Genomic DNA, 24,062 nt, shown 5'->3' on the forward strand with positions numbered 1-24,062 from the left:
TTGGCGGCGACCGCTTCTCCTAGGCCGCCGCTTCCCCTGTTCCAACATGGCCGCCCGTGTTTGAGCGGCCGTGTCTTTTTGGGCCGATCTGGGCATGCGCTCTGCGCATGCCCAGATCGGCCCAAAAAGACACGGGCAACACGGCCGCACGCCGAAGGCTTTTATGGTATAGGATATCCCGCTCTTCCTCCAGGGAGCCCAGAGTGGTGTACATGGTTATGTTTATCTTCACAACAACCCTGTGAGGTAGGTTAGGCTGGGGAATATGTGACTGGCCCAGAGTCACCCAGTGAGTTCCATGGCTGAATGGGGATTTGAGCTCAGGTCTCCCCGGTTCTGGTCCAGCACTCTAACCACTACACCACACTGGATCTTACAGTGCTCACACATGCAGTCTCCCAGTGCTCACACATGTAGTCTCTGCCATTCTCCAGTCTTCAGAGGATATGTCTTCTACCACAGTCTTGCAGAACGGTGTGTTAGACCACGTTGAAGACTTGTTTTTCTGAAGACTGAGAAATCTGGGTTAGTCCCTGCCATATTTGCCAAGATGGCATTAATCACAATGACACAGCCTCCATTCTGAATAGTGTTGTGGCTTTACTTAATTACTATGCACATAGTTTCCACCAGTTTAATCATCACTTGGCACATAAAGTACACTTTTCCCCATAAGAAGGCTGAGGCGGGGGTAATGTTAGTGAATAAACTGGGTTGTTCAGCACCTGCTAGGAGCATGGTTGGGGCCATTCTTTTTGTTCTGTTCCTTAAATCCTTAAATCACTGAAGCACTCTTGCCAGGACACTCCACTGGAGGCCTGGTTTGCCTATGGAAAATGATGATTAAATCCTGGTGACTCTCAGCCTTGAAATTCATGGTTAGTGGAAGAGTCTCTTCAAGAGTTAGGAAGCCGCCAAGAAAAGCTCTTTAGGTCATCCTGATGCTTAGTAAATTGACAAATTAGTCAAAGAAATTGCATTTTGTTACTCATAGTCTTCAGCATGTGCTATGAAATCTGACAGAACAGCTGTAAAGGGAGCAGGCCATGCTCTCAAATAGAATTGCTGGAGACTGATGCATTCCTTGTGGCTGTCAAACAGACTTAGCTGGAAATGGCTACATGCTGTCCTCAAAGGACTATCTTTGGCAAACAAGAGTGCTTCCCTGCCCTAGTTCTTTTCCCATGGCCTGTCCCAGTTTTGTGCTTTTTCAGGTTGATGCCAAGATGGTGATGCTGGTGCATTTTGTGAGATGGAATCAAGAGGGCTGCGATATCCTCTTCATACATGCTTCTGCCTCTAGCAGGGGCATTGCCAAAATTGGGCAAGTGTGTGTAAAGAACATGGGCCTCAGGCCTTTGGAGGGCTGGGCTTGCTGCCTCCCCCACCCCCTATGTTGCTTACCCCAACTGCTGCACTCGGCCCAACTCTGCGCCAGCTGATAAACATGCAGGCGCAGAGAGATCTGAGGGGTCAGCAGGCAAGACCCCATTTGAAAGGGTCAGCAAGTTTTTCTCTCAGATGGTGCTGTGCATGCCCTTTGGCCAACTGAGGGGCAGGATGCGGAGTGGGGCAGCTGAGCAGGATATTGGGCAGCAGCAAGAAAGAAGGAAACGCCGACGTGGAAGGAAATAAAAAAACCAAAACCCCATGAGTGGAGAACAAAGCAGGGCTAGAGGGAAGGAGCCGTGAGAGAATGTGTGTGTGTGTGTGTGTGTGTGTGTGTGTGTGTGTGTGTGTGTGTGTGATGGGGGGTACGTGCTCCAGATTTTGCACCTGGGCTTCCTTCAAGCTATGCCACTGGCTTCTAGCAAACTGCAGTGTGTTGAAACCTGTGAGGTGATTACCGTATTTTATGGACTATAAGACTCACTTTTTTCCTCAAAAAATATCTGCCAAAATTCAGGAGCGTCTTATATGTTTTAACAGTTTAATATGTTAAAACTCTGAAAAACTGGATTAAAATTAAGGTGCGTCTTATAGTCCGTAGCGTCTTATAGTCTGTAAAATACGGTATCTCCTTACTACATGTACTATTTGACTTTGAAACACACAGCCTTTGGGGCTTCTTTTTTCATCTCTTTGGAACTGTGTAGTTTTGGTGATGAAGGTTCTCCAGGAGGAATAATGAAAATACCATCTGTTTTCTGGAGAAAATCAATACCCCTCACCCAGTGGTTAGCTGTCCACCAACTAGGAGCTAGCATTCCAAGCTCTTAGCAGAGCGCTTAGGCTGCTTGACCTGCTCTTCTTGACCGCAGTGTGCTGCATTTCCACCAGACGAATTACTCTTAATGGATAGGGGCATGGAAAGTGGCTTTGTAGTTTTGATCTTAAGAGCTTGTGGTCCGGTTACAGCGACTGGGAATGCAAGCTGGCAAGTGCAAACTGATTATTACTGTGACTGGCTTGTTAGTGAACAGATTATAAAGCCACAGAGCCCTCAGTGGAGAACCATTTTGTGTGTGTGTGTGTGTGTGTGTGTGTGTGAGAGAGAGAGAGAGAGAGAGAGAGAGAGAGAGAGAGAGAGAGAGAGAGAGAGGGAGGGAGGGAGGGAGGAGGGAGAGAGCATTGCACGCCAGATTGAGGGAACAAACCTCCCAGATTGATTTTAGTGTTCATATGTGAATAGCCTCTGAAAGTTTTTGTAAATCTCAGGGCTATTTCCTGCTCTTGCGTAGCCCTGGCAGTTTGCAGAGTAGCTTAAACCACAGTCTGACTTTCTCTGCATTAATGGCAGGCAGGCAGTGTGTCTATGCGTGTAAGGCTAACAGGCTCAGAGATCTAAGTATATCACTTCTGGCATTGCAAGATCCCTTAACACCTTTCAGTCTGCACAATGTATTTTGCCAATCTCTTGTGGCTGCAGTGGGTTTCAGGGAATGCCTGTCTGCAGAGAATAAAGCCAGCCACTATAGGGGTAACTGGGGAAGAATGTCCCAGACTTGGAGCCAGAGAACCAGTAGGAGCTGTTGGAATAACTTTTATTAGCTTCTAAGTTCTTTCTTTAAAATACTAAGGTTGCCATAAGTAGAAAAAAAATCTGCCTTCCTTTTATGTAACACAACTTAACTGAAAACAGAAACAAGAAATGTGCATCAGATGAGAAATGTAATACTGCCAGCCTAGAATCCACAGGCGCCTCCTTTTTAAAAAAAATTATTCCCCCCGCTTCCAAGGAACTGGTGGCATATTTATGGAAAGAAAAAGACCCGTTGGTGATTGTAGTCCATATAAGAAATGGGATGTGGCAGGGAATTCTGAGGCTTTATTATAGACTAATAGAATTTTAGAGTTGGAAGAGACCTTGGAGGTCTCCTAGTCCAGTCCCTACTTAGTGTAGAAATCTGCTAAAGCATCCTTGACAGATGGCTCTTCTTGAAAACCCCCAGCAAAGAGCCCACCACTGTACTACGCAGGCTTTCCGGTGCCAAAAAGCTCCTAGCAGATTCTGCTTAATGTCTAGCCTAAATCTGCTTCCTTGCAATTTCAGCCCATGGGTTCTAGCAACAAATATGTGACAGCCTTTCAGATATTTGAAGGTGGCTATCATAGCTCCTCTTAGTCTCCTCTTCTCTAGGATAAACTCTGTTTTAAAATCTGGAGGGCTGTGATCATATCCTTGCTGTTGAAAGAATGGTTTTGTTAATGAGCTGGACTATGGACACTTCAGTTCGATTCCAGGATGTGTAACTGAAATGATTACTGGATCCTGCAAATCATGCTTTCCTAGCCATGCCATACTTCCATAGTGTCCTTGTTCATATTTTCATTTTGTTCCTCAGTCTCCCTGCTCCAGTATATCTGGGTCCCTAATTCATTCTCCTGGGTCCTATCCTGTTGGGATAGGAGAGAACCCAGGAGAAAACAGAACTTAGAAGTTGCTTCTGGAGCCTGTAGGAACCAGTCCAGGTGGCAGAAACTGCTCAGCTTGCTGTCCTATAAAGCAATATTGCGATACAAGAATTGTGGTTTGACCAATGAATGCAGGCTTCCAGTTGAAAAAGCCTTCTGATGATCAGTCCTAAAATACCAACGATGTAAGTTCCTCAAGTTGACATGCACGGTCGGAAATAAATAAAGTAAAATGTATGTATGTTTATAGCTTCTTTTAAGACCTGGGGAGGCCATGATTTTTGGGACTACTTAGTGCACAGGAAGTACTGCCTAAGCTGCTGTTTGTAGTGCTTGGAAGCAGGGGCATATCTAGGGTAGGGCAGGCAGGGCACATGCCCCAGGCGCCACTTGAAGGGTGGCGCCATTTTAAAAATTTATTTATTTATTTATTTATTTATTTAAAAGGCCACTGGAAAAAAAAGGCCACTCTGCATGCTCAAATGACCTCTGTGAGGCCCTAGGCCAGGCTTCCCCAAACTGCGGCCCTCCAGATGTTGCTGAACTACAACTCCCAGCATCCCTAGACACAATTTTATGTGGCTGGGTATGCTGGGAGTTGTAGTTCAGCAACATCTGGAGGGCCGCAGTTTGAGGAAGCCTGCCCTAGGCCATGCCAGGCCTCGCAGAGGCCATTTGAGCATGCACGGCAGCCATTTTGTTTTCAGCAGCCAATTTTAAATATATACATTTTTTAAAATGGCCACCGCACATGCTCAAATGGTCCCTGCAAAGCCCTAGAGGTCAGCGAGGGGAGGGGGAACCTTTGCAGAACCATCCCACAGCCTTTAGGAAGCCCCCGAAGGGGCTACAGGTATTTTTTTTTAAATTTAATATAATATAAGTCACTGTACACATATTCAGTTTGGCACTATGTACAAAGAATCAGAGCTTGTGAATAATGAGCTGAAACTTATGAGCTAGGATTGTATTCATTTGCTCTTACTTTACTTCTTGTGATAAGTGAGTTAGATGTGATGTCTTCATAATATGGCTATTAATGCTGAGTTTGTCTTTGAATCAGTGTGAAATCCTTAGTATTACGGCCCACTGGGAGTTTCTTGCTCTCTTTCTCTCATTTTAACTGTCTTTCTGAAAGACTAGAATATATTCCAAGCAGTGACACAGTTTACTCTGCATATCCTTTAATTATTTTCAGAGTATCTGGGAAATGCCAAATTCACCATTTATTTTTAAAACGTATGTAATAGTGATGCTACAATGCATAGTAGAGAATTAGACAGGCACTTCTGTTTAGTTTTCCAAGTACATCTCCACATAGTATTTGGGTATTTCATGAGCCCCAGCATACTGAAATTTGTAGTTTTGCAGCATTTTTTGGTCTGGCTACGTCCACTGCTAAATAGTTTTTGAAATATTAAAAGATTAACGAGATTACATTGACTTGTATTTTTCAGCTGATATTATGGTAAAGTTATCTGTCAGATGTTTAGACAGAGGGCGCAATTTCAGTGCTTGCCCTAGGCACTATTTTCCCTAGATACGCCTCTGCTTGGAAAGAGGGAGAGTTTTGTTAGTGTCAGGGGCCATCATTCAGTCCCCTGCTCTCCTGTACAGATGGCTTTATGAAATCATTCCTCTGTATACCGTTTCACGGCTCCTGTCAGATGAGGAAAACTGTTAATGGCCTCTGCCTTTTCAAACGAAGCTTTGTAGGGTAAGGAAGGTTAGTTTTCTATTGCATGTGTTTTGAGGGTTGAGCACAACAAATTGAGGTTTCTGAATGCTACCTTAATACGAATAAAACTGTGAGTGCCGAAGACCCACAGTGGTTATCGGAGGTGTATTAAATCAGTGGTGACTGGTACAAACGAGCTGGGGGTGGTGGAGGAAAAGGAGTCACAGGCGCAGTGCATGTTGTTCCCATTCCTCTCTGCCCTGGCTACCTCTCTTGTCTGCCCTGAGCCCTTTTATTCATTAACTAGTAACTTTAAGCCCGTTACATTAACGAGCGCTAGTAGACCTTTGGGGCCAGCTAACTTTCTCTCTTCTCCCGCCCCCCCCCCCCATCTCTGTCACATTCAGTTCTTTGCTGATCCCTCCTTTGTGGGGCTCAGGGTCTGGGGCCAAGGAGCCCAGTGCAATCTGTGCCAGCGACGATGACTTGAAAGGAACGCTGAGCTCACTAATGTTTGGGGTTGCCATAAGGAATACCAAACTTATAAAAGAGCATGGGAAAGCTTCCTCCCACACACCCACCAGACTCTCCCTAGCTTGAGATGCATGGCACCTTCACAGAATCACCTTTGCAGCCTGTGTTGATTAACTCAGGAAAGGCACCAGCCCCTGGTTTTCTCAAAGACACCACTGTGTTTCCGAATCCCCGTTTTAGTTTCAATCATGCACGGAGAGGGCTGAAGACTCTCCCACCCAGTTCCCACTCTTTAACCACCTGAACTGCACTAAGCCTACCGTGACCACGTGCAGCCCGAAACAGGAGGCGGCACCTGGGCTCGCCGCGAGTTGGGGCCTGGAGGAGGCCCAGCAGAGGTTGACTGGCCGTGGGGTGGGGCCTCAGAAGGCCCGGCGCAGGTCAACCGCGGCTGGCGGCGCGCAGGCGCGCCTCCGTGGCCTGGGCCACCAACCGATGCTGCAGGAGGACTCCGAAGCCCAATCCTCTCCTTGGGCGGCCCTAGCCGTTGTTGTGGCCGGCGGGGCCGAGTGCACCCGCCACCGCCAGCGGGCCCAGTCCCCCGTCGCGGCCGCCGCCAGCGGGGCCAGTCCTTCCGCCGCGGGCACAAGCAGGGCCAGTCTTCTCACCGCGGCGGCCGCTGCCAGCGGGGCCAGTCCTTCCGCCACGGCCGCTGCCGCGAGCAGGCCCAGTCCCCCCGCCGTGGCCGGCACCGCCAGCGGGCTCAGTCTCCCCTGCCGCGGCCGGCGCTGGCAGCAGGCCTAGTCTCCCCGCTGCCGCCGCCGCTGTCAGCGGGCCTAGTCTCCGTGCCGTGGCCGCCGCCAGCAGGCTCAGTCCCACCGCCGGGGCCGCCGCCGCCCCTCTCTTTTCTCCCCACCTCTGGTGTCTTTTCTCCCTGTCGCCGCTGTGAGTGCCGAAACTCACAGCGGCAGGGCCGGTCCAGCAGCAGGGCCGGTCCCGCCGCTGCCGCATCTGCCCTCCCCGTAGCCCGTTCTTCGGCCGCCTCTGCCCTCCTCAGCATGGCCACCGTATCTCTGCGGCCGTATCTTTCTCGACCGTATCTTTCTCGCTCCGCGCATGCCCAGAACGGCCGAGACGCAGAGGGGGGTGCATGGGCGCAGAGACACGGGCGCACACCTAAGCATTTTATTATAGAGGATGATCTAGAAGTTTTTATTTTATTCATTCATTCATTCATTCATTTAGAAATTTAATATACAGCCCAGTCCACAGGTATACAGGCAAGAACAGCATCAAAGATTTAAAATTTTAAAAGAGAGAGAGAGAGAGAGAGAGAGAGAGAGAGAGAGAGAGAGAGAGAGAGAGAGAGAGAGATTTAAAGGGCAAACGCCTGACAGAAAAGAAACGTTTTCAGTAAGATCTTAAAGGCTGAAAGGGAAGAATCTGGGTGGTGGGAGGGAAAGAGATTTCCAAAGTGAAGGGGCGGCAACAGAGAAAGCACTTCCACAGGCCCTAGTACTACGGACCTCTCTGAGACCAGGAACTGAAAGAAGGGCAACCTGAGAAGATTTCATAGCATGAGACAGGACTGGCCAGGAGAGGCGGTCCTGAAGGTAAGCAGGTGCTAAGCCCTGGAGGGTTTTAAAGGTGAGAACCAGCACTTTGAATTGGACCCGGAAGCAAATAGGTAACCAGTGCAGTGACCGCAAGAGAGGTGTCACACTAACATATCTCCTAGCGCCCATAAGCAGGCAGGCCATTGCAATCTGGACCAACAGAAGCTTTCGGTCATCTTCAAAGGCAACCCTAGGTAGAGCGCATTACAATAATCCAGATGAGAGTTGGGATAAGCAGTGAAGTGGCCAAATTTGCAGATGACACAAAACCATTTAGGGTAGTGAAATGCAAAACAGATTGTGAGGAGTTTCAAAAGAATCTCCCCAAAGTGGGTGAGTGGGTGACAAAATTATTATTATTTTTACATTTATATCCCGCTCTTCTTCCAAGGAGCCCAGAGCGGTGTACTACATACTTGAGTTTCTCTTTCACAACAACCCTGTGAAGTAGGTTAGGCTGAGAGAGAAGTGACTGGCCCAGAGTCACCCAGCAAGTCTCATGGCTGAATGGGGATTTGAACTCTGGTCTCCCTGGTCCTAGACCAGCACTCTAACCACTATACCACGCTGGCTCTGGCAAATGCAATTCAATGTCAGCAAGTGTAAAGTGATGCATATTTGGGCAAGAAAACTCCCAACTTCATATATACACTGATGGGGTCTGAGTTGTGTGTGATGGACCCAGAGAGAGATCTTCTTGGAATCATGGTGGACAGCTCATTGAATGTTTTGTCTCAGTGCGAAGTGGCAGCTATGAAAAAGGCAAATTCCATGCTAGGGATCATTAGAAGGGGGACTGAAAATAAAGCTGCAAATATAATAATGTCCTTACAGAAATCTATGGTGTGGCCACATTTGGGATACTGTGTACAGTTTTGGTCACTGTATCTTAAGCAGGACATTGTAGAATTGGAAAAGGTGCAGAAGAGGGCAACCAAGATAATCAGGGACCTGGAACACTTTCCTTACAAAGCAAGGCTACAGCAACTACGGCGACCATGGGGATACATGATAGAGGTCTATAAAACTATGCATGGAGTAGAGAGAGTGGACAGAGAAATTTTTTTCTCCCTCTCTCACAACACTAGAACCAGGCGTCATCCCCATGAAACCGATGCCTAGGAAATTTAAGACCAACAAAAGTAAGTACTTTTTTACATGACGCATAATTAATCTGTGGAATTCTCTTCCACGGGATGTGGTGATAGCCACTAGCTTAGATGGCTTTAAAAGAGGCTTAGAAAAATTAATGGAGGACAAGTCTATCAGTGACTACTAGCCTGATAACTATAGGCCACCTCCAGCCTCAGAGGCAATATGCCTCTGAATACCAGTTGCAGGGAAGCAACAACAAGAGAGAGGGCATGCCCTCACCTCTTGCCTGTGGGCTTCTCAGAGGCATTTGGTGGGCCACTGTGAAACAGGATGCTGGACTAGATAGGCCTTGGACCTGATTCAGCAGGGCTGTTCTTATGTTCTCATTTGTACTGGCCACCATTGTATAAAATACTTGTCAAGCTCAGCACATTCTATGGGGAAAGTGACCATATTTCCTTTTTCCTTACATCACTCCCCACTTCTTCTTGGCAGGACCCAGAGTGCTAGATGCAGAGAGCAGAAGTGATTCTCCCTTTCCCTATATCCAGATGAAAACCTCTCAAATCTGCTGGTGTGCACTCTGCTCCATCTCAACAAAGCCCTCAAAATACTTTGGGGAGACATTTTTAGCCATAAAGCTTCATCTTCTCTCTGCTTTTTTTCTTCCCTCAAAACAAGAATGCCAAAACTCCTGGCTGATATAGTCAGCAGAGCCACACACCTCTTGGAGGCAGACAGGTTTCTGAAATTCATAGACTTAATTCTGTTCTCACATCAGACCTAAACTAGAGAAGGGCTGGGTCCCTGATGTGCAATATACATCTGATAGCACTGAAACCCAAAGGGCAAGATATTGCATAAATGAGAGTAGCACATGCTTCCCACCTTCTTTCAATCTTAGTACAAATGACTAAATTATCTGATTGTTGTATCACATTATAGTCTGTAAAATAGACAGAGAAGTGCTATTATCATCTTATGGAGGAGGTCATTTAATCCAGAGAGACTCTGTTAGCTGTGCAATGGTTGCATAGGGAGTATATAGCAGAAAAGTGAGCCATTGTTCACTAGCATGACGTTCAAAACTGCTGCCTATCCTTCCAAACACCTTCCCCCAGGACAACTCTGCTGCAGTTTTGGCTTGATGCATTGCAACAATTTTGTAGCTTCTCTTGCTGACTCTGCAGTTAGCTAACAAATTGCCTTTATTCTCAAACCACATGTGCTACAGCTAACACCATTTTGAGTGTGCTGATGACAGTCTAACAAACAAAAGGGAAGAATACCTGCTGTGATTTTGTAAAACAAGTGTATATTGGAAAGTCTAAACTCCATTGTACAAAGTCCAAAAGAATAGAAGGAAAAACAACAACAACTGGAGTTTGTTCTGGCAATATCCTCTAAACAAATCACGTCTGTGCATAATTTAAAAAAAATCTGACAACAACTTTACGTTTCTGTTGAAGGAGAGAACACTGTTAAGCTCTTCAACTACAGATTTAAAGGATCCCCCCCCCCCAAGCACAAGAAAACAAATAGCAGCTTGTGTTTCCTTATCAAGCTTTATTAAGGATTTTGCAAAGATCAACTGGGCAGATGTGGAAATGGAGGACATATCTATTTCCACAATAATTCAGTTGTCATACATTGCAGTCCTGTAATGCTGCTTAAATCCCATAGATTTCAGTGGCACATAGGGCTGAAGCAGATGTGCTTCCTTCCAGGAGTGGGTGTGGATTTTCTTGCTGTGCTTCTCCTTGCCTTCACTCCTCTTCTGACATACAAATCTGGCTTTGACCCAGTATGGGTTTTTGCCCCTCTTCCTCAAGCTTCAGGCAGACTTTGTCTGTTTTTAACCCCACCACAAGCATCTAGCAAGTTTATCAATTCAAACATTTATTTGATTTCTTAACAAAAGACAATCTATTAAAAACTGTATTGAATTGTTGTTCAGGGTGGGAGGGTGTTTTCTGATTCCCACAAAGGCCAGCCAATCAACATTCTGCACAGCCAGATGGGGAGAGGGGGGGTGGCATCATGACTCTCAACGGACCAGCCAATCAGCATTCTGACAGCCAGCTTCTCCTGTAAAGAAGAAAAGCTGGTTGCTCTTGAGCTCAGCAGTTTGGAAATGTGTTTGTCTGTCTAAAAAGAAGTGACAGTGGGATCCACAGTGGGCTCACTGTTTAAATTATGTACATCTGTTTCTGCTCTTACCTGTATGAACATATGAAGCTACTTTATGCTGAACAGATGATTGGTCCATCTAGTTCACGCAGCAGCTTTCCATCAGGGGATTTTCCCAGCCCTATCTAGAGATGCCAGAGATTGAACCTGGGATCTTTGCATTCAAAGCAAGTTCTCTACCACTGAGTTGCATCCCCTTCCCCAATAGTTAAGCTCCCTATCTGCAAGAGCTCAGGAACAGATTTCCCAAACCTCCTGCACTATTGATTTCCTTTAAATGGTTAACTCAAATATGTTCTGTAGAGAAGAGCCAATAGCTCTAATTTCACATTTCCTCTAACTATACGTATTTGATATTGACATTGAATGTTTAATCTTGTTCCTAGTGCAACAACCAGTTGTTTACCTAGCACTGAAACTGCAATTCCCAATCAAGAGGTCAAGCAAAACTACCCTTGTTCTGTAATTAGCTTGTATTCCTACTGACAAGTCTGTGTGGCTTGATCAATATCTGGCAGAGAAGTAACATAAAGGAATTGAACATCAGTCTATATAAGGAATCATTCAGAAAATGTATAGATGCTTCCTGTCACCTATTTCAAAATGCTAAACACCATTATTCCATTCAGGTTACCATGCATATCTTGCCAGGTAAGGTACACTTCTAGTGATTCAGACCCAGATGGTTGTAGCAGCTTCTTTGCCCTAACTGACCAATCAATCTTATTATGGTCAATGACCAGCAAAAACAAGTACATTAAAAATAAATCAAAGTATCACAAACAAAATTAGGAAAATTACTACTATGCTCTACTAAATCACTATAAATGATCAGCAGATTCAGAATACTTTTGCTTTAATGCAGCAGGCACATCTATTTTCAAGTACGATATGCTTAATTTGTTATCATGGTAAGGAAGAGGTGTGCTGGAAGGAAGGAAGGAATGGGATGGGGAGAAAACTAGATTCCCAAGTGCAAATACATCAAGCCCTAGTTTAGTGACTTTCCCTGTTTTTCAAGTGGGGACACCTTTGCAAAAAGCCATTTATTTCCTACTGTGCTGACCTCCACATGGTACTGCACTTTTCTCAGTGCCGAGAGGGCTCTTTAAAAGAGACTGAGCAAAATTAGTATGTTTTGTTCAGCACACTGCAGCATCCCACATTTGATCAGAAACTGTAGCCTGCATCCTCCTCTCTTCCATGGGTGTGACAACAGATGTTCTTCCGGTGCAGTAGATGCTAGCCCTGGCTCATTGAGTTGCTTGCTTGTTTTTAGTTAGTTTGATTTCTAACACAGCTTGTTAGGCTTTTAGAAGCCTTTTAGATTAAAACTAAAATCTAACAGGAGCCACACTGGGTGTGGCATCAGTTGTGTCAGTTAGCCCTGGATTGCTTACTTTGTCCTTGCACACCTGGGGGAAGTCAGTCCAGATCAGGACGGGGTGCAGGGAGAGGGATAGAGAAGCTTTAAAACTTTTAAAGCTTGTAAAAGTTCAGTCAAGATACATCTGTTCACTCAGGCTTTTAATTAGATTTACAGTTTTAATAGTTAACACTTAACATGTTTTAAATTCTAAGTTGTTTTAATTTTATTTTTTATTATAAATCACCCAGAGATGTGAGTTTCAGGTGGTATAGAAATTTGTTAAATAAAATAAAAACAGTCCCCACTGACATTCCAATCTCCACCCCCACCCCCGTGTGCTATTTGCCCAATAAAAAGAAAATGCATGACTAAGGTCAATACACCCACTAAAACAATTCAATATAATAGTGGAGAATTAACAGTTTAACAGTTTTAAAATTAACTCTGCTTAACACCAATCATTACCAACCAGCCCAAATAAAAATATATTGTTGCACTTCCTGAAAATGAATGTAAAGGCTTCCGAGTGAGACTGTACTGTTGGCACTTCTGGTCTGTTTGCTATCTCCTCTTTCCAGCCTTTGAAAGTTTACACCCCGCCTCCTACTCCTTTCCCCCTTCTCTTTAAAGGGAAGAGCTCCTCCTGGCTCTGAAAACTGCTTGCTTGTGTGATGGCAGCTGTGCTGGTTTTAAGCCAGGATATAGGCTCTGTTGAGATAAGAACTGACCTTTCCTCTTAGATTAGTAGGTGAAAGGGCCAGGCTTCCTGTTGTGACCGCCCTTCACCCTAGCAGTGCTCCCCATGATCATGATTGCAGGCAGTAGCTCAGCTTTTGGCTTCAGGGAGTACAAAAAAGGCTTGGATGTGTAGAAGATGGATGTTCACCTTAAGTAGGCTGTGCTGGCAGGCCATGAGCTATAGGGGAGTTGTGGTGCCATTAGTTACAGGCAGGCTAGCCAGGTTATGACCTCACCAATGTAATTCCAGGGGATTTTTCACTTTCATGTGTCATTTTGATTGTTGCAGTTCAGTGGAAAACACTTTTTTGAAAACTTATATAAAAAGCATAACAATGGCATGTACAGTTCCTTTAAAACCCACATCTTCCACCCATCCAGGCTGCTTTCATTCTTTGTGATGCCTGACACTTGCAAGCTTTCATTGTGATGGCCCAAAGTAATTGTGGGCTTTTTCAGTGGCTGAAAAACATGTATATTCACATATACAACAGTGTTATTTATTAATAGCCTTTCCCTCTAAAAAACAGTTACAGTAAGAGCAATGAGACTGGTACAGTGCCTCCAAGCCAAGGCAGTTGCAGAGCTGAGATATTCCTGTTCTCCTGTGCAGGATGCTAGAGGCGCCTTATAAACTGTGATTGTAGAGACCTTTCCTGCCCAGAGCAGCCTCTATACAGCACAGCAGAAAATGGTCTTTAGTTTGCTGTTCCTTTATTTGTTTATATCCTTCCAGCAAACACCCACTGGGAAGCCATGAATACATCCAGCACTGCAGGAAGTTTGACATTGACATCCGGCTGCAGCTGATGAAGAGGAAGGCTGTGCGCAGCGACTTGGCTAGGACAGTAAGTAGCAGTGAGCACCAGACATGCTCAGGGGACAGAGGCATTGTGGCCCAGTTGGGTGATCTCTGCCATTGCTAGTTCGGATGGAATATGTGCTCCATCTGAACTAAGGCTAATAGCTGGATGGTGTTGTAAAAATTGCTGCTGTGTTGGAGATAGGATAGAAAGCAGATTGTGTTGTGATGCTTGCTTTATTAAGGAGATATTGTTGCATCCTGTGAGTATGTTATTTCCATTTGTTGCCTGCAGTTGTATCTGGTGCTTGAACTTCATATCAGCGGTAGAGCAGCCCTCGCAGCTGTCTCTAGTCCTGCCAAGAAAGCTCTTTTTTCAGAGCTATTGCTTTGCTCTTATCTTATTCTTATTGAGGAATGGCAAGAGTTGCAATGGTGTGTGCATGTCTAATATCCCCTCTAATGCAGAGCCCAAATCCGACACAGGTTATTTCTTCCACTGGATGTAACGATGCATAGCAAGGGGCAGCAAAGAAAATGTTTAGATAAGTAGGGAATGAGTTGCATTTGCTGAAAAATCCTCCAAAATTTAGATTTTGGAGGATTCTTCCTATTGACAAGTTGCTTCCTTTTGTATCCTTCAGTAACTGTTTCAGAGGTGAGAGCTGCTGAGTGCATTGCAAAGGCATCCTGTATGGTGCTGGCCCAGGTCATTGTGCTGCCTGGAACAGAGCCACTAGTGGTACCCCTTCCTTCTCTCCCCTTGTGCTTTTTTCTTCTTCTTCTGTTAAAAAGCACACTGCCAATTCCTCCTCCTCTTTCAAATTTCTTCCTTTCCTAATAGAAAAGAGAGAAGGAACAGTATGAGTAAATGTAGAGGGCCAGTTCAGGCCCCAGTAGCCTTCAGCACACATAAAGAGGGTGGTAACATGTCGAGTATGTGCCATCCTGACATCACTGAAGGACGTCCCAGCACACTTCAGTAGGGATGTGCATGAACCTGTTTGGAGGCCCTTTGACGGGCTTCTGAACAGGTTCAAACACCAGGCGGTTGGGAGGCTCAAAGGCAGGGTGGGGGACAACTTTAGGGGTGGGGGAGGGTGCCTCCCTCCGTCCCGTCCCCCACCAGCACTCCGTTTATAAAGACTCCAAGGCAATAAAATACCTCCCTTCCACCCCATTTTCTCCTTGGCCAGAAGTGCCGGGTGCGCAGCACTTCCAGCCAAGGAGGGAATGGGGTGGCAGGGAGGTATACTGCCACCCCAACAGAGCGTTTACAAATGGAGCGCTGGCGAAGGGAAAGTGGAGGGAGGGATAAGTGCACCCCCCACTCTTAAAGTTGCCCCCCCTTCGAACCAGCCCTTGCCAGTTCCGTGCACATCCCTATCCCTCAGTTGTGTGAGAGGGGCGTTCATTTGAATCGAGAGGTGTTCATCTGTTTACATAGGGGTTTGTGGGGTGTAGAGGGACAATTCAGATGAGCACCCCTCTCATGCGACTGAAGGATGCCTGTCCTTCAGTGATGTCAGGGTGGGTGCGTTCTTGGTGCATTCCTGCTCTCTTCATCTGTTCTGAGGGCTGCTGGGGCTGGTATCTTCTGAACCAGCCCAGTATGGTACAGGCTCGGACTGGCTTACCGAGCAGCAGGGCTTCCCGATGCACCCTCGCCTGGTGTGCCCTGCTGCACTCGCTGGGCTCTCCCCACGCCAGCTGCCCAGATCCCCTTTCCCCCTCTCCCTGTCCAGAGAGCCCCACCTCCTCTCCTTCCGATTGGTCATGAGAAGTAGGCTCAGACTGCCCCTAGGGCAACAGAGCATATTCCTGGTGTACCCCACCTGGTGTGCCCCACCCCACCCCTGCACCCCAACTCCCACTCTTAATTACCCATTCTGCTCAAAACCTGGCCCCTCCCCACATACATTCCACCACCCTCTCAGTGGCCCCAGTCCGGCCATGGTATGGTGCCATTTCACCTTGCTTCCTCTACAGGCCCTCCATGGGGGGAAGGTGCTGGACAGGCTGCTGAGCTGCCCCTTCATTGCAAGGCCAGCCCTGATTCTGTGTGAAGCAAGCAGTGCCCATTTACACAAGAGGAAGCTCCTGGCTGCTGCAGGGCTGTACTAACATTGGGAGATGAGAATCCTTATCCAAGGATGGCCCCTAACAAATTCCACCCTGAACAAGTCTCTTGGGCAGCATTCTTGGCAAAGTTGGTGAGGCTGGCTCTCAGTGCTGGTGTGTAGAGGAAAGGAGCTCCCTGTATCAGCCCTAGAAGCTGCTGGTCCTTACATCTTACAAAACAGATCATTAGATGCTGAGCTATATGTTCTAAGACACGATTGGTCAAGGATTTGCCACAGGGGCAGTGCTGCAGGCCTATTCTATTTGCTTTAGAGATTCATGTATGATCCAGAGGTTGTATTTTCCAGAAACAGGGATGCTTCAGTAATCCTCATGCCTGGAATGCCATGGAGATATGACCTGGAGACATTACAGATTATACTTCCTTGCTGACCCGTATAGGATCTGAAGACCTGCAGAGCATGGGTTAGAAATAATTAATGGCTGCAACACAGTCATACATTCAAGGATCTCACTTGTCGGAGCAAAATGGAACCTCTGAATTGGTTTTGAATTTGGATCCAGGAGACCACTTTACAGTTTAAGTGGGATCTGTGTTCAATGTGCAGAAAGAAAGAAGGGAACTTGGCAGAGAAGAATTGAATGCCCATTCTCCATCTGCTTCTAATAGGATCTATTTATCCAGATGCCCTTTTTGGTCAAAAGCATTAACAAATGGCAGCATCATTGAACACGGTTAACTCGGCAGGGCTAACAATGACATATTGAATGCACTGATGCAACTGCCTTCCTTTGTACAGGTAAATGATGACCAGAGTCCTTCTACACTCAACCACTATGTTCACCTTCAAGAGAGGCCAATAAAGCAGACCATCACTAGGTAAAGATGAAATGAGAAAACTGCATAGGTGGGTGGACGAGGGAGGCATTTACTGTTTCCATGGAATATGCAAACTACTGTTAAATAATTAAGAGCAGCATAATACACCCAGCATTGGCATCCTTGGTTCTGGCCAGCCACGTTGCTGCCACTCAGGCTGTCTAATAAGAAGTGATATAGAGGCCCCAGCCAAGATCTCTTCCTCCATATGTAGCAGATGTGACCTTGTGTTTCCATTTTCTGTCCTAAGCTATTTGCTGTTGTCTCTTCCAACAGGCAGGCCCTGAGCCTTCTCTTTGATACCTTCCACAATGAGGTTGATGCGTTCGTAGCAGCTGAGGTGAGAGGTCCATATTGGAATCAATGCTGTGGGTGAAACAGGGTGGCAGAGCCCTTAACTGCCATTTTTTAATGTATCTACCCACAGCATAGGACTGTGAGGTGGTGTAAATTTACAGTATTTTTTGGTTGGAGAGTACTAGAATTGAAATTAATAGAATTTTTTAGAGTTGGGGTGGATTTTGGAAGTCTTCTGCTCCAGTCCCCCGCTTAAGGAATCTGCTGCAGTATCCCTGTTTGAAAATCTCTTGTGAGGGAGAACCCACTACTGCACAAGGCAGGCTATCCCAATGTCAAACTGCTCTAACTGTTAGGAAATTCTTCTTAATGTCTAGCCTGAATCTGCTTCATTATAATTTCAACCCACTGCTTCTAGTCCTGCCCTTAGGAGCATCAGAGAAAAAGTCCATTCCTTCTTCTATGCAATAGCCGTTCAGATATTTGAAAACTATTATCGTGTATCCTCTTAGACTTCTGTTCTCTAGGGATTATCAAGCCAGGGGCACCCAGATGTTATTGGACTTCAACTCCCATAATCTCCAGCCCCAGTGGTCTTTGGTTGGGGATTATGGAAGTTGGTCCAATAACTTCTGGGGACCCAACATTGGGAATCCCTGCCCTAGGCTAAACATACCCAGCTTCCCTAACTGTTCCTCATAAGACATTTTCTTTTAGACCCATCGTCTTCTTCCTTGCTCTTCTCTGAACCTATTCAAGTTTATCATTTTCCTTTTAAAATGTGGTGCCCAGAACTACTAGTAGTATGATACTTTTGCCATTTTTAAGGTATGAAATAACATTTGTCCAAAATATGTTGTGATTGGAGACTTGGCAATCCCACTCCCCTTCCCCCATCCCACTCCCCTTCCCCCTTCCCCCATCCCACTCCCCTTCCCATTTTCCCATCACAAACCCTACTGTTCTCATTATGTGTATGATTTGTTTCCTCAGGACCCCAACTTCCAGGAACTGTTGTTCCTGCCATGGTCTTGACTTCTCCTTTCATGCCAGGAGCAATCTAAGAGGCTTGAGGGTTTGTAGTTCTTCTGCCTGCACCTCCTGTGACACAAAATTGTCCATGTTGTATGGCAGTACAACACCTGATGTGTCAGAAGGACCTGGCAGGTCCTTCTGAACATGTTGAAAATATTGTAATGTGTAATATTATATTAGGTGAAAATGCGTTGCAAGTATTTTTCTCTGCTGCAGTTTCCTCTGTGCCCTTCCCACATCGCTCCATTGCTCACACATTGTTTTGTTTCCTGCTTGAAACTGATGGTGAGAGCTTTATGCTGCTTCACAAGGGCTAGGTTCACCCATCAAATAAGAAATGTCTTGAACTGTGTTTGAACCTTGCTTTCCACACCTCGTTTAACAGTGAACTGCTTGCTTGATCCTCCTCTTCCTCACTCCAATCTTGAATCCTTCATGAGAGTCAGATTTCTCAATATAAGGTGAGGACTACCAGCTACAAGTGTGTTTGGGATTGCAGCCAAGAGACTGAAGTACATAGCAAAGAAAGCTATCAGTCCGAGTAGAAAACGACCTGGGCGTATTTAAGAGGTCCCCAGATTCTATTCTTGGCATTGGCAGCAGCTGTTGATAGCAAGCTCCTCTGCTAGCACGTTCATCCATTCTTTGTTTCAGTTTCCCTTCCCTTTTCCTTCCTGATAAGTATAGTAACTAACACACACACACTATCTAAAAGGGGTTTGTGCAGGTTACGTTTCTAGTGCCAATAAAGGTCTTAGGCTTCATGCAGAATGTTGTTTTTTTAAAAAATAGAAACCTTCACCTCATAATATAGACTAGAATGTGTGTTTTAGACTATAGACCTTCACATGTTATGTTCAACATTTGTACAATGAATGCACAGTGTACACAGGTACAGATCTGTACATCAGTACAGTGATTCAAATGTTATGTTGAGTGCAGATACAGCAGTAAACGTCCTATCTGTGCCATGTCTTTGAAAGGCCTGTAACCCAGGTACAGTTATTCACACAAAAACTGTACAAATGTACAGATATCTCTACACTTGTACAATATAATGTCTAAATGGGGCTTATGAATGATGAAGCAACGGGTAAGCAAGGGATAGGAGAGAGGGAGGCTGAGGCAGGAGATTTTTTTTCCAGCCTACTAAGCTGCAGCTCTTGTAGTGGGCTTGTTGGGGCCATCACTGTCAAAAAAACTTCCATGCTAAAATCGGGGAAAGATCGAAGTCCCACTTTCACTTCCTGAACTCTAGCTGGAAATGGAATCTGGAACCTTTTTTGATATGTAAGGCTAGAATTACCTTCAGTTCTCTCTGTTTTGTAAATGTTTGAGCCTTTCTACTGTGGAAGGAAATGTTTGCAAACTTGACTAGAGCAAGAACTAGTAAATCTCGTGTGTGAGAATGCTTTTTGGGTAAAATGCAGCTCTGGTTGCTTCCAGGCTGAGCAAAGGTAATGAGTCAGACACACAGACATAGGAGTTAACCCTTTATTATATTTTTTGAGGGGAGGCGATACTATCCAAAGAATACTGTATCAGCAAAATGCATTTTAGCTCCCTGGTGCATAATCTTAGGACATGCACAGAAGCCAGAAAATATAAGATTCCAGTCTCTAAAAGAGAAAGTTGCTAAATCTCACAATGGTCAGGAAGAAAAAAGGCTATTTTTTGGTCCCTTGGTGGGGTGGATTCCGGTTTCTGGGCTTCTTCATCTCTGAAAGCTCCTTCATCTTTTTTCATTACCCCAAGCTCTTTCTCATCCATGCTATTCCCTTCTACAGTAACCCACATGCCTTTTCTAGGGTTCTTGCCTCCCATCTAGTCTAGAACATCAGATTAGAACATCTAGTCTGGGGGAGCCAAGGGGGAGCAAAGAATGTTTTAGGGGAGCTAAGATTTTGCTATACATTAAAAGCTTATGGAGGTACAGTAATTAATGAGTCTCATATATCTGGCTTCACTGACTTGTTCTGGAGTAGAGGAGTGAGTGAATGAGGCTTCTTTAAACAACGGAGATATTTAAAAATATTTAACTCAAACTATAGGGCCATGTTATACTATGACTGTATTCTCGAACACTTTCTTGTAAAGTTCCAGTCTGGTGGATGGGAGAGCAGGTAATATTTTGGGGGGAGTGCCCACACTACCTTGTTGCTTCCATTGTTTAATGGAATCCTGTTTCTTCAAGTAGTCGGTCCAGTTTTCTCTACCTTATTTATTTTTTACTTCCTTCCCCGCCCCCTATGAGCCCTGTTCTGGAGAACTTTTTAATCATGCCTGTCCAATAGATTGTCTGTATTTTGTTAACTGCATGCAGTGAACAACAGTGCCCCTTAGTGGCAATTCCATCTATGTATTCTGCAGCATCTAGATTGGAATTACATTGGCGGAAGGAGTGGACACCACTGTCAAGTGTTTCATAGATTCCAGGAAGCTTGGCTCTCTCTCTCTCTATCTTGTCTCTCATCATAATAGCACTGGGGTATGCTTGAACTCAACAAAGAGATCTTTAACTGTTTCTCTGACTTTGACTGTCTAGAAAGCCAGGTCTTAGCCTCTTCCTGGACACTTGCCCAGGCTAGCAGGATGGCCAAGATGGGAAGATGAGACATAAAGATTGTGTCTTTTCAGCTATTATGGGGATTGTTGGGTTCAGGGAATATACAGCAGGGGAGAGTAAGTGCTTGGACAGTTCATTTGTTGGAGTTTGTACTCCTGTCTTTATGCTCTCACTGGTTAAGCAAAATGCTGACTCAGCTTCTAACCGAGAAAGCCAAGTTGAGGTACAAAGGTATATGATGTGTTAGAAAGGATCCTAGATTTAACAATATTTAGCAGTAATTGTTGACTGGAGTCAAAAGACTGCAATTCGTAAGGGGCTCATGAGCAGATTTGTGGTGGCGTTTCTGCCCTCATTCACCCGTGAGTTGGATATATGTGCAACTCACTTTAGGTGGCATATACATTTTCCAGGTATTTTTCTTCTTATAAATGTGCCTTGAGCCTGCCTGTGGGTGGAAGGGAGAAAGAAAAGATGGAAGAACTTGAATTTTCTCAAATCATTTAGTTAGGAGTAGATCTATAGATATTACTCAACACTACTCCAGAGGACATGTTTTGAACACTGCAACCTCATAACAGAGAGAGGGATAGGTGGAAAAGATCAGCTCTTCTCTGGTTCACAGGGCATAGAGATGTAGTAAGTCCTACTCTGAAGGAGCATTTACAGGAGCAGTGTTGGGGTGGCCGAGCAAGGCCCAGGATCAACTGAAGACCCATGGCCCAGCCTCAAGGCCTGCCCAGGGCCTGACTTGGTTGAGAGCCTGGGTGGCAGCCATGATCACAAGGGTCATCTGGAGCACTTTGCTGCAGCTGCACTGGCCACCATCTCTTTTTCACAACAACGCAATGTGCTGTTGTGACATAGCAATGGGGTGGGTGCATTGAATTGTTGGGTGTGTTTGTTTTTTTAATGGCAGCCAGCACAGCCACCATGAAGTGTGTTGCACTGCTACTGCCCTGTCTCCTGAGTAAGCTTCCCCCAAACCTTAAGAGGGCTTTCCTGGGTGGTAAGGCACCAACAGCAGGGTGGAGTGTTTTGTTGCAGCCACCACAAAGTGCTCTGAATTGCTGCCACCCAACCAACTTTGGGGCAGGGGCACAGCATGCCCAGGGAAGCAGAACACACCATTGGTGTGCTAGCACAAGGCTTTGTCCTAGGGCCCTCTGTAACCTGGCACTGACCCTAAGCATTTAGATTAACCTAGTGGTCATCTGCTTTACAATTCCTGCTAGCCTAGTTAAGTGTCCAAGAAGAGCCGATACTGCTAACCATATCCACTCCTCAACACCTTTCAGATAAAACAGAGCTGAAACTGAACAGAGAGGTGTGTTACTCTCTGGTAATGTTCTATGAGATGTAAAAACTGAAGTTTCCTTTTTGTGTGTGCACATACATCTGCATATTAGTATGTATTTATATGTCCTGCTTTGTCCATATAGCCAATTTGAAAAGCACTTCTGATTAACCAGAATGCCACAAGGAGCTTCCTGAGACTGCTGCTGTAAGGTTCTGTTGTTCTGTCTGCTGCTGTCTAGACATGGTCTCTTCTTCAATTTCTTGTTCAGGAAGACTTCCAGCTGAAGGCGGAGCGGGTGATCCAGTCTGTCATGGCTATCTGCAATGCTTTGGCTGCTGTGGAGTCCCAGGAGATCACGGGAGCCCTGAATCAGTTGCCACCCTGTCCATCTCGCATGCAGCCCAAAATCCAGAAAGTAAGAAAAGAGTAGGATATAGGCTGAACACCAACATTAACTATGAGGAAATTAGGAGAGTAAATTTACTTGGCTACATCATTTCAGACAATTGAAAAACTGCTTTAAAAAAAAAAAGGACAAGGCCTATTGCTGTGTTAACTTAAGTGTGTTTTCAGAGTTTATCATGACTCTGGATCCATGATCCTGCTCCCCCACTCCCCAACACACACAAATTGGGGAACAGAGTAGAGAAATCAGGGGATTCTCTGTATTCCCTGACAGGAAGGGGAAAGCCTAAGTTCCAGACCCGGGGTGACTCCTTGCCACTAGGACCTGCCCCCACCCACCCACACATGGAGAGCCAGCCAGCACCCCTACCACGACCTGAGGACATAGCCCTGCCTTCGTCTAGACTACAGAGCACATCATTTGAGTCTCTTGCACTATTTTTGCCATGTGTGGATGTTAGTAATTCAGAATAGATGTGGAAGAGAAATCAAACGTACATTTTAGCCCATGGAAATTTTACTACATTGCCAATGCAGATACTCACTATGAAGTAATCCAAACAAAAGATATTGTTTGGAGCAAATATATATTTCTTTCTCCAGTCCTTAACACTCATACTTTGTGTAATGATACTTGGTGGGATATTTTAAATCTCTGTAAGAAGGTGCTCCTTGTTTCTTATTATTTACTTTGTTATCGACGTAGGCCAGCTAAGTAGCATTTTTTAATTATAAGAGGATATGTAGGTACACTCAGCTGGGGTTCTGCAAAAGGAGGCCATATCTGAATAGAATCTGCCCCATTTCTCCAGATCATATTATTTTTCCCTACTGGAAGTTTTGTTGATAGAATTCCTAAAAAGCTGGACACATGTAGCGATTTCTGCTTTATTCCTTCACTTAGATGAACTTGAACTGCTGGGAACAGAAACCCGCTGAAAAAAGGTTATGTAAGGTGGTTGACTCTGGGAGTTGCTCCCAGTTCTGTCTGATTGTTATAAAAAAATTTCTCTTCTGGTTTCTCTTTCCTAAACAGGATCCAAGTGTTCTGGCCATGAGGGAAAACAGAGGTAACTTTTCTTCTCCCATTGCTGCTGTTATTGCTTAGGGCTCTTTACTTGCCACTTCAAATAGCACTTGCCCAATCCTAAATTATTTTACTGAATTGCTAGTTATTATTAATATTATGTATATTAACAACAGGCCTTTGCCTTCAGCATAGAATTTGGCCCTAGTATGAAAAGTGCCACTGACTAGATTTCAGATTCCTTGGTTCTCAAAAAATAATGAAAATTAGGAGCAGATTTCAAAAATACTAAGCACTCAACAGTGCTTTTGACTTTGTGGGATAGTCACTGAAAATCAAACTCAATGTGATGTAGGAGATCTGTGAACAAAATCTACTGTGGGGCTTTTTTTAGGGCTGCTATGGGAGCCCACAGATCCAGTCAGGCTATGAGGTGTGCATGAAAGGTGGGGAAGTAGCCTTGTCCCTAGCTGAAATCCCCTCACCCCCAGCCACTGAAGCTATTTCCCACAGGTAAAAGGTTCAGATACCATATTGATACCAGTATATTTTGCCTCACAGGGCCAACATTAGCCAGAGAGGGGGCAGATTCCACCAGTGAAAATTTATGCCATGAAAAGATTTAATTCCACCCCTTCCCCTAACACTGTGTC

At 45.3% G+C, this 24,062-nt stretch overlaps 1 protein-coding gene across 6 annotated transcripts in view; it reads left to right on the top strand.

Moving 5' to 3' along the window:
• PIK3C2B (phosphatidylinositol-4-phosphate 3-kinase catalytic subunit type 2 beta) overlaps positions 1–24,062 on the top strand; it is a 148,779-nt gene that overhangs the window by 68,756 nt on the left and 55,961 nt on the right. For all 6 annotated transcript variants that reach the window (XM_053247859.1, XM_053247860.1, XM_053247857.1 and 3 more), the window contains 5 exons: positions 13,752–13,863; positions 16,700–16,779; positions 17,056–17,119; positions 22,246–22,392; positions 23,419–23,452. In XM_053247859.1, the coding sequence (XP_053103834.1) occupies positions 13,752–13,863; positions 16,700–16,779; positions 17,056–17,119; positions 22,246–22,392; positions 23,419–23,452 (437 nt within the window). The remainder of the gene's footprint in view (positions 1–13,751; positions 13,864–16,699; positions 16,780–17,055; positions 17,120–22,245; positions 22,393–23,418; positions 23,453–24,062) is intronic.

Source organism: Hemicordylus capensis, chromosome 4 (genome assembly GCF_027244095.1).
Source record: "Hemicordylus capensis ecotype Gifberg chromosome 4, rHemCap1.1.pri, whole genome shotgun sequence".
NCBI lineage: Eukaryota > Metazoa > Chordata > Lepidosauria > Squamata > Cordylidae > Hemicordylus > Hemicordylus capensis.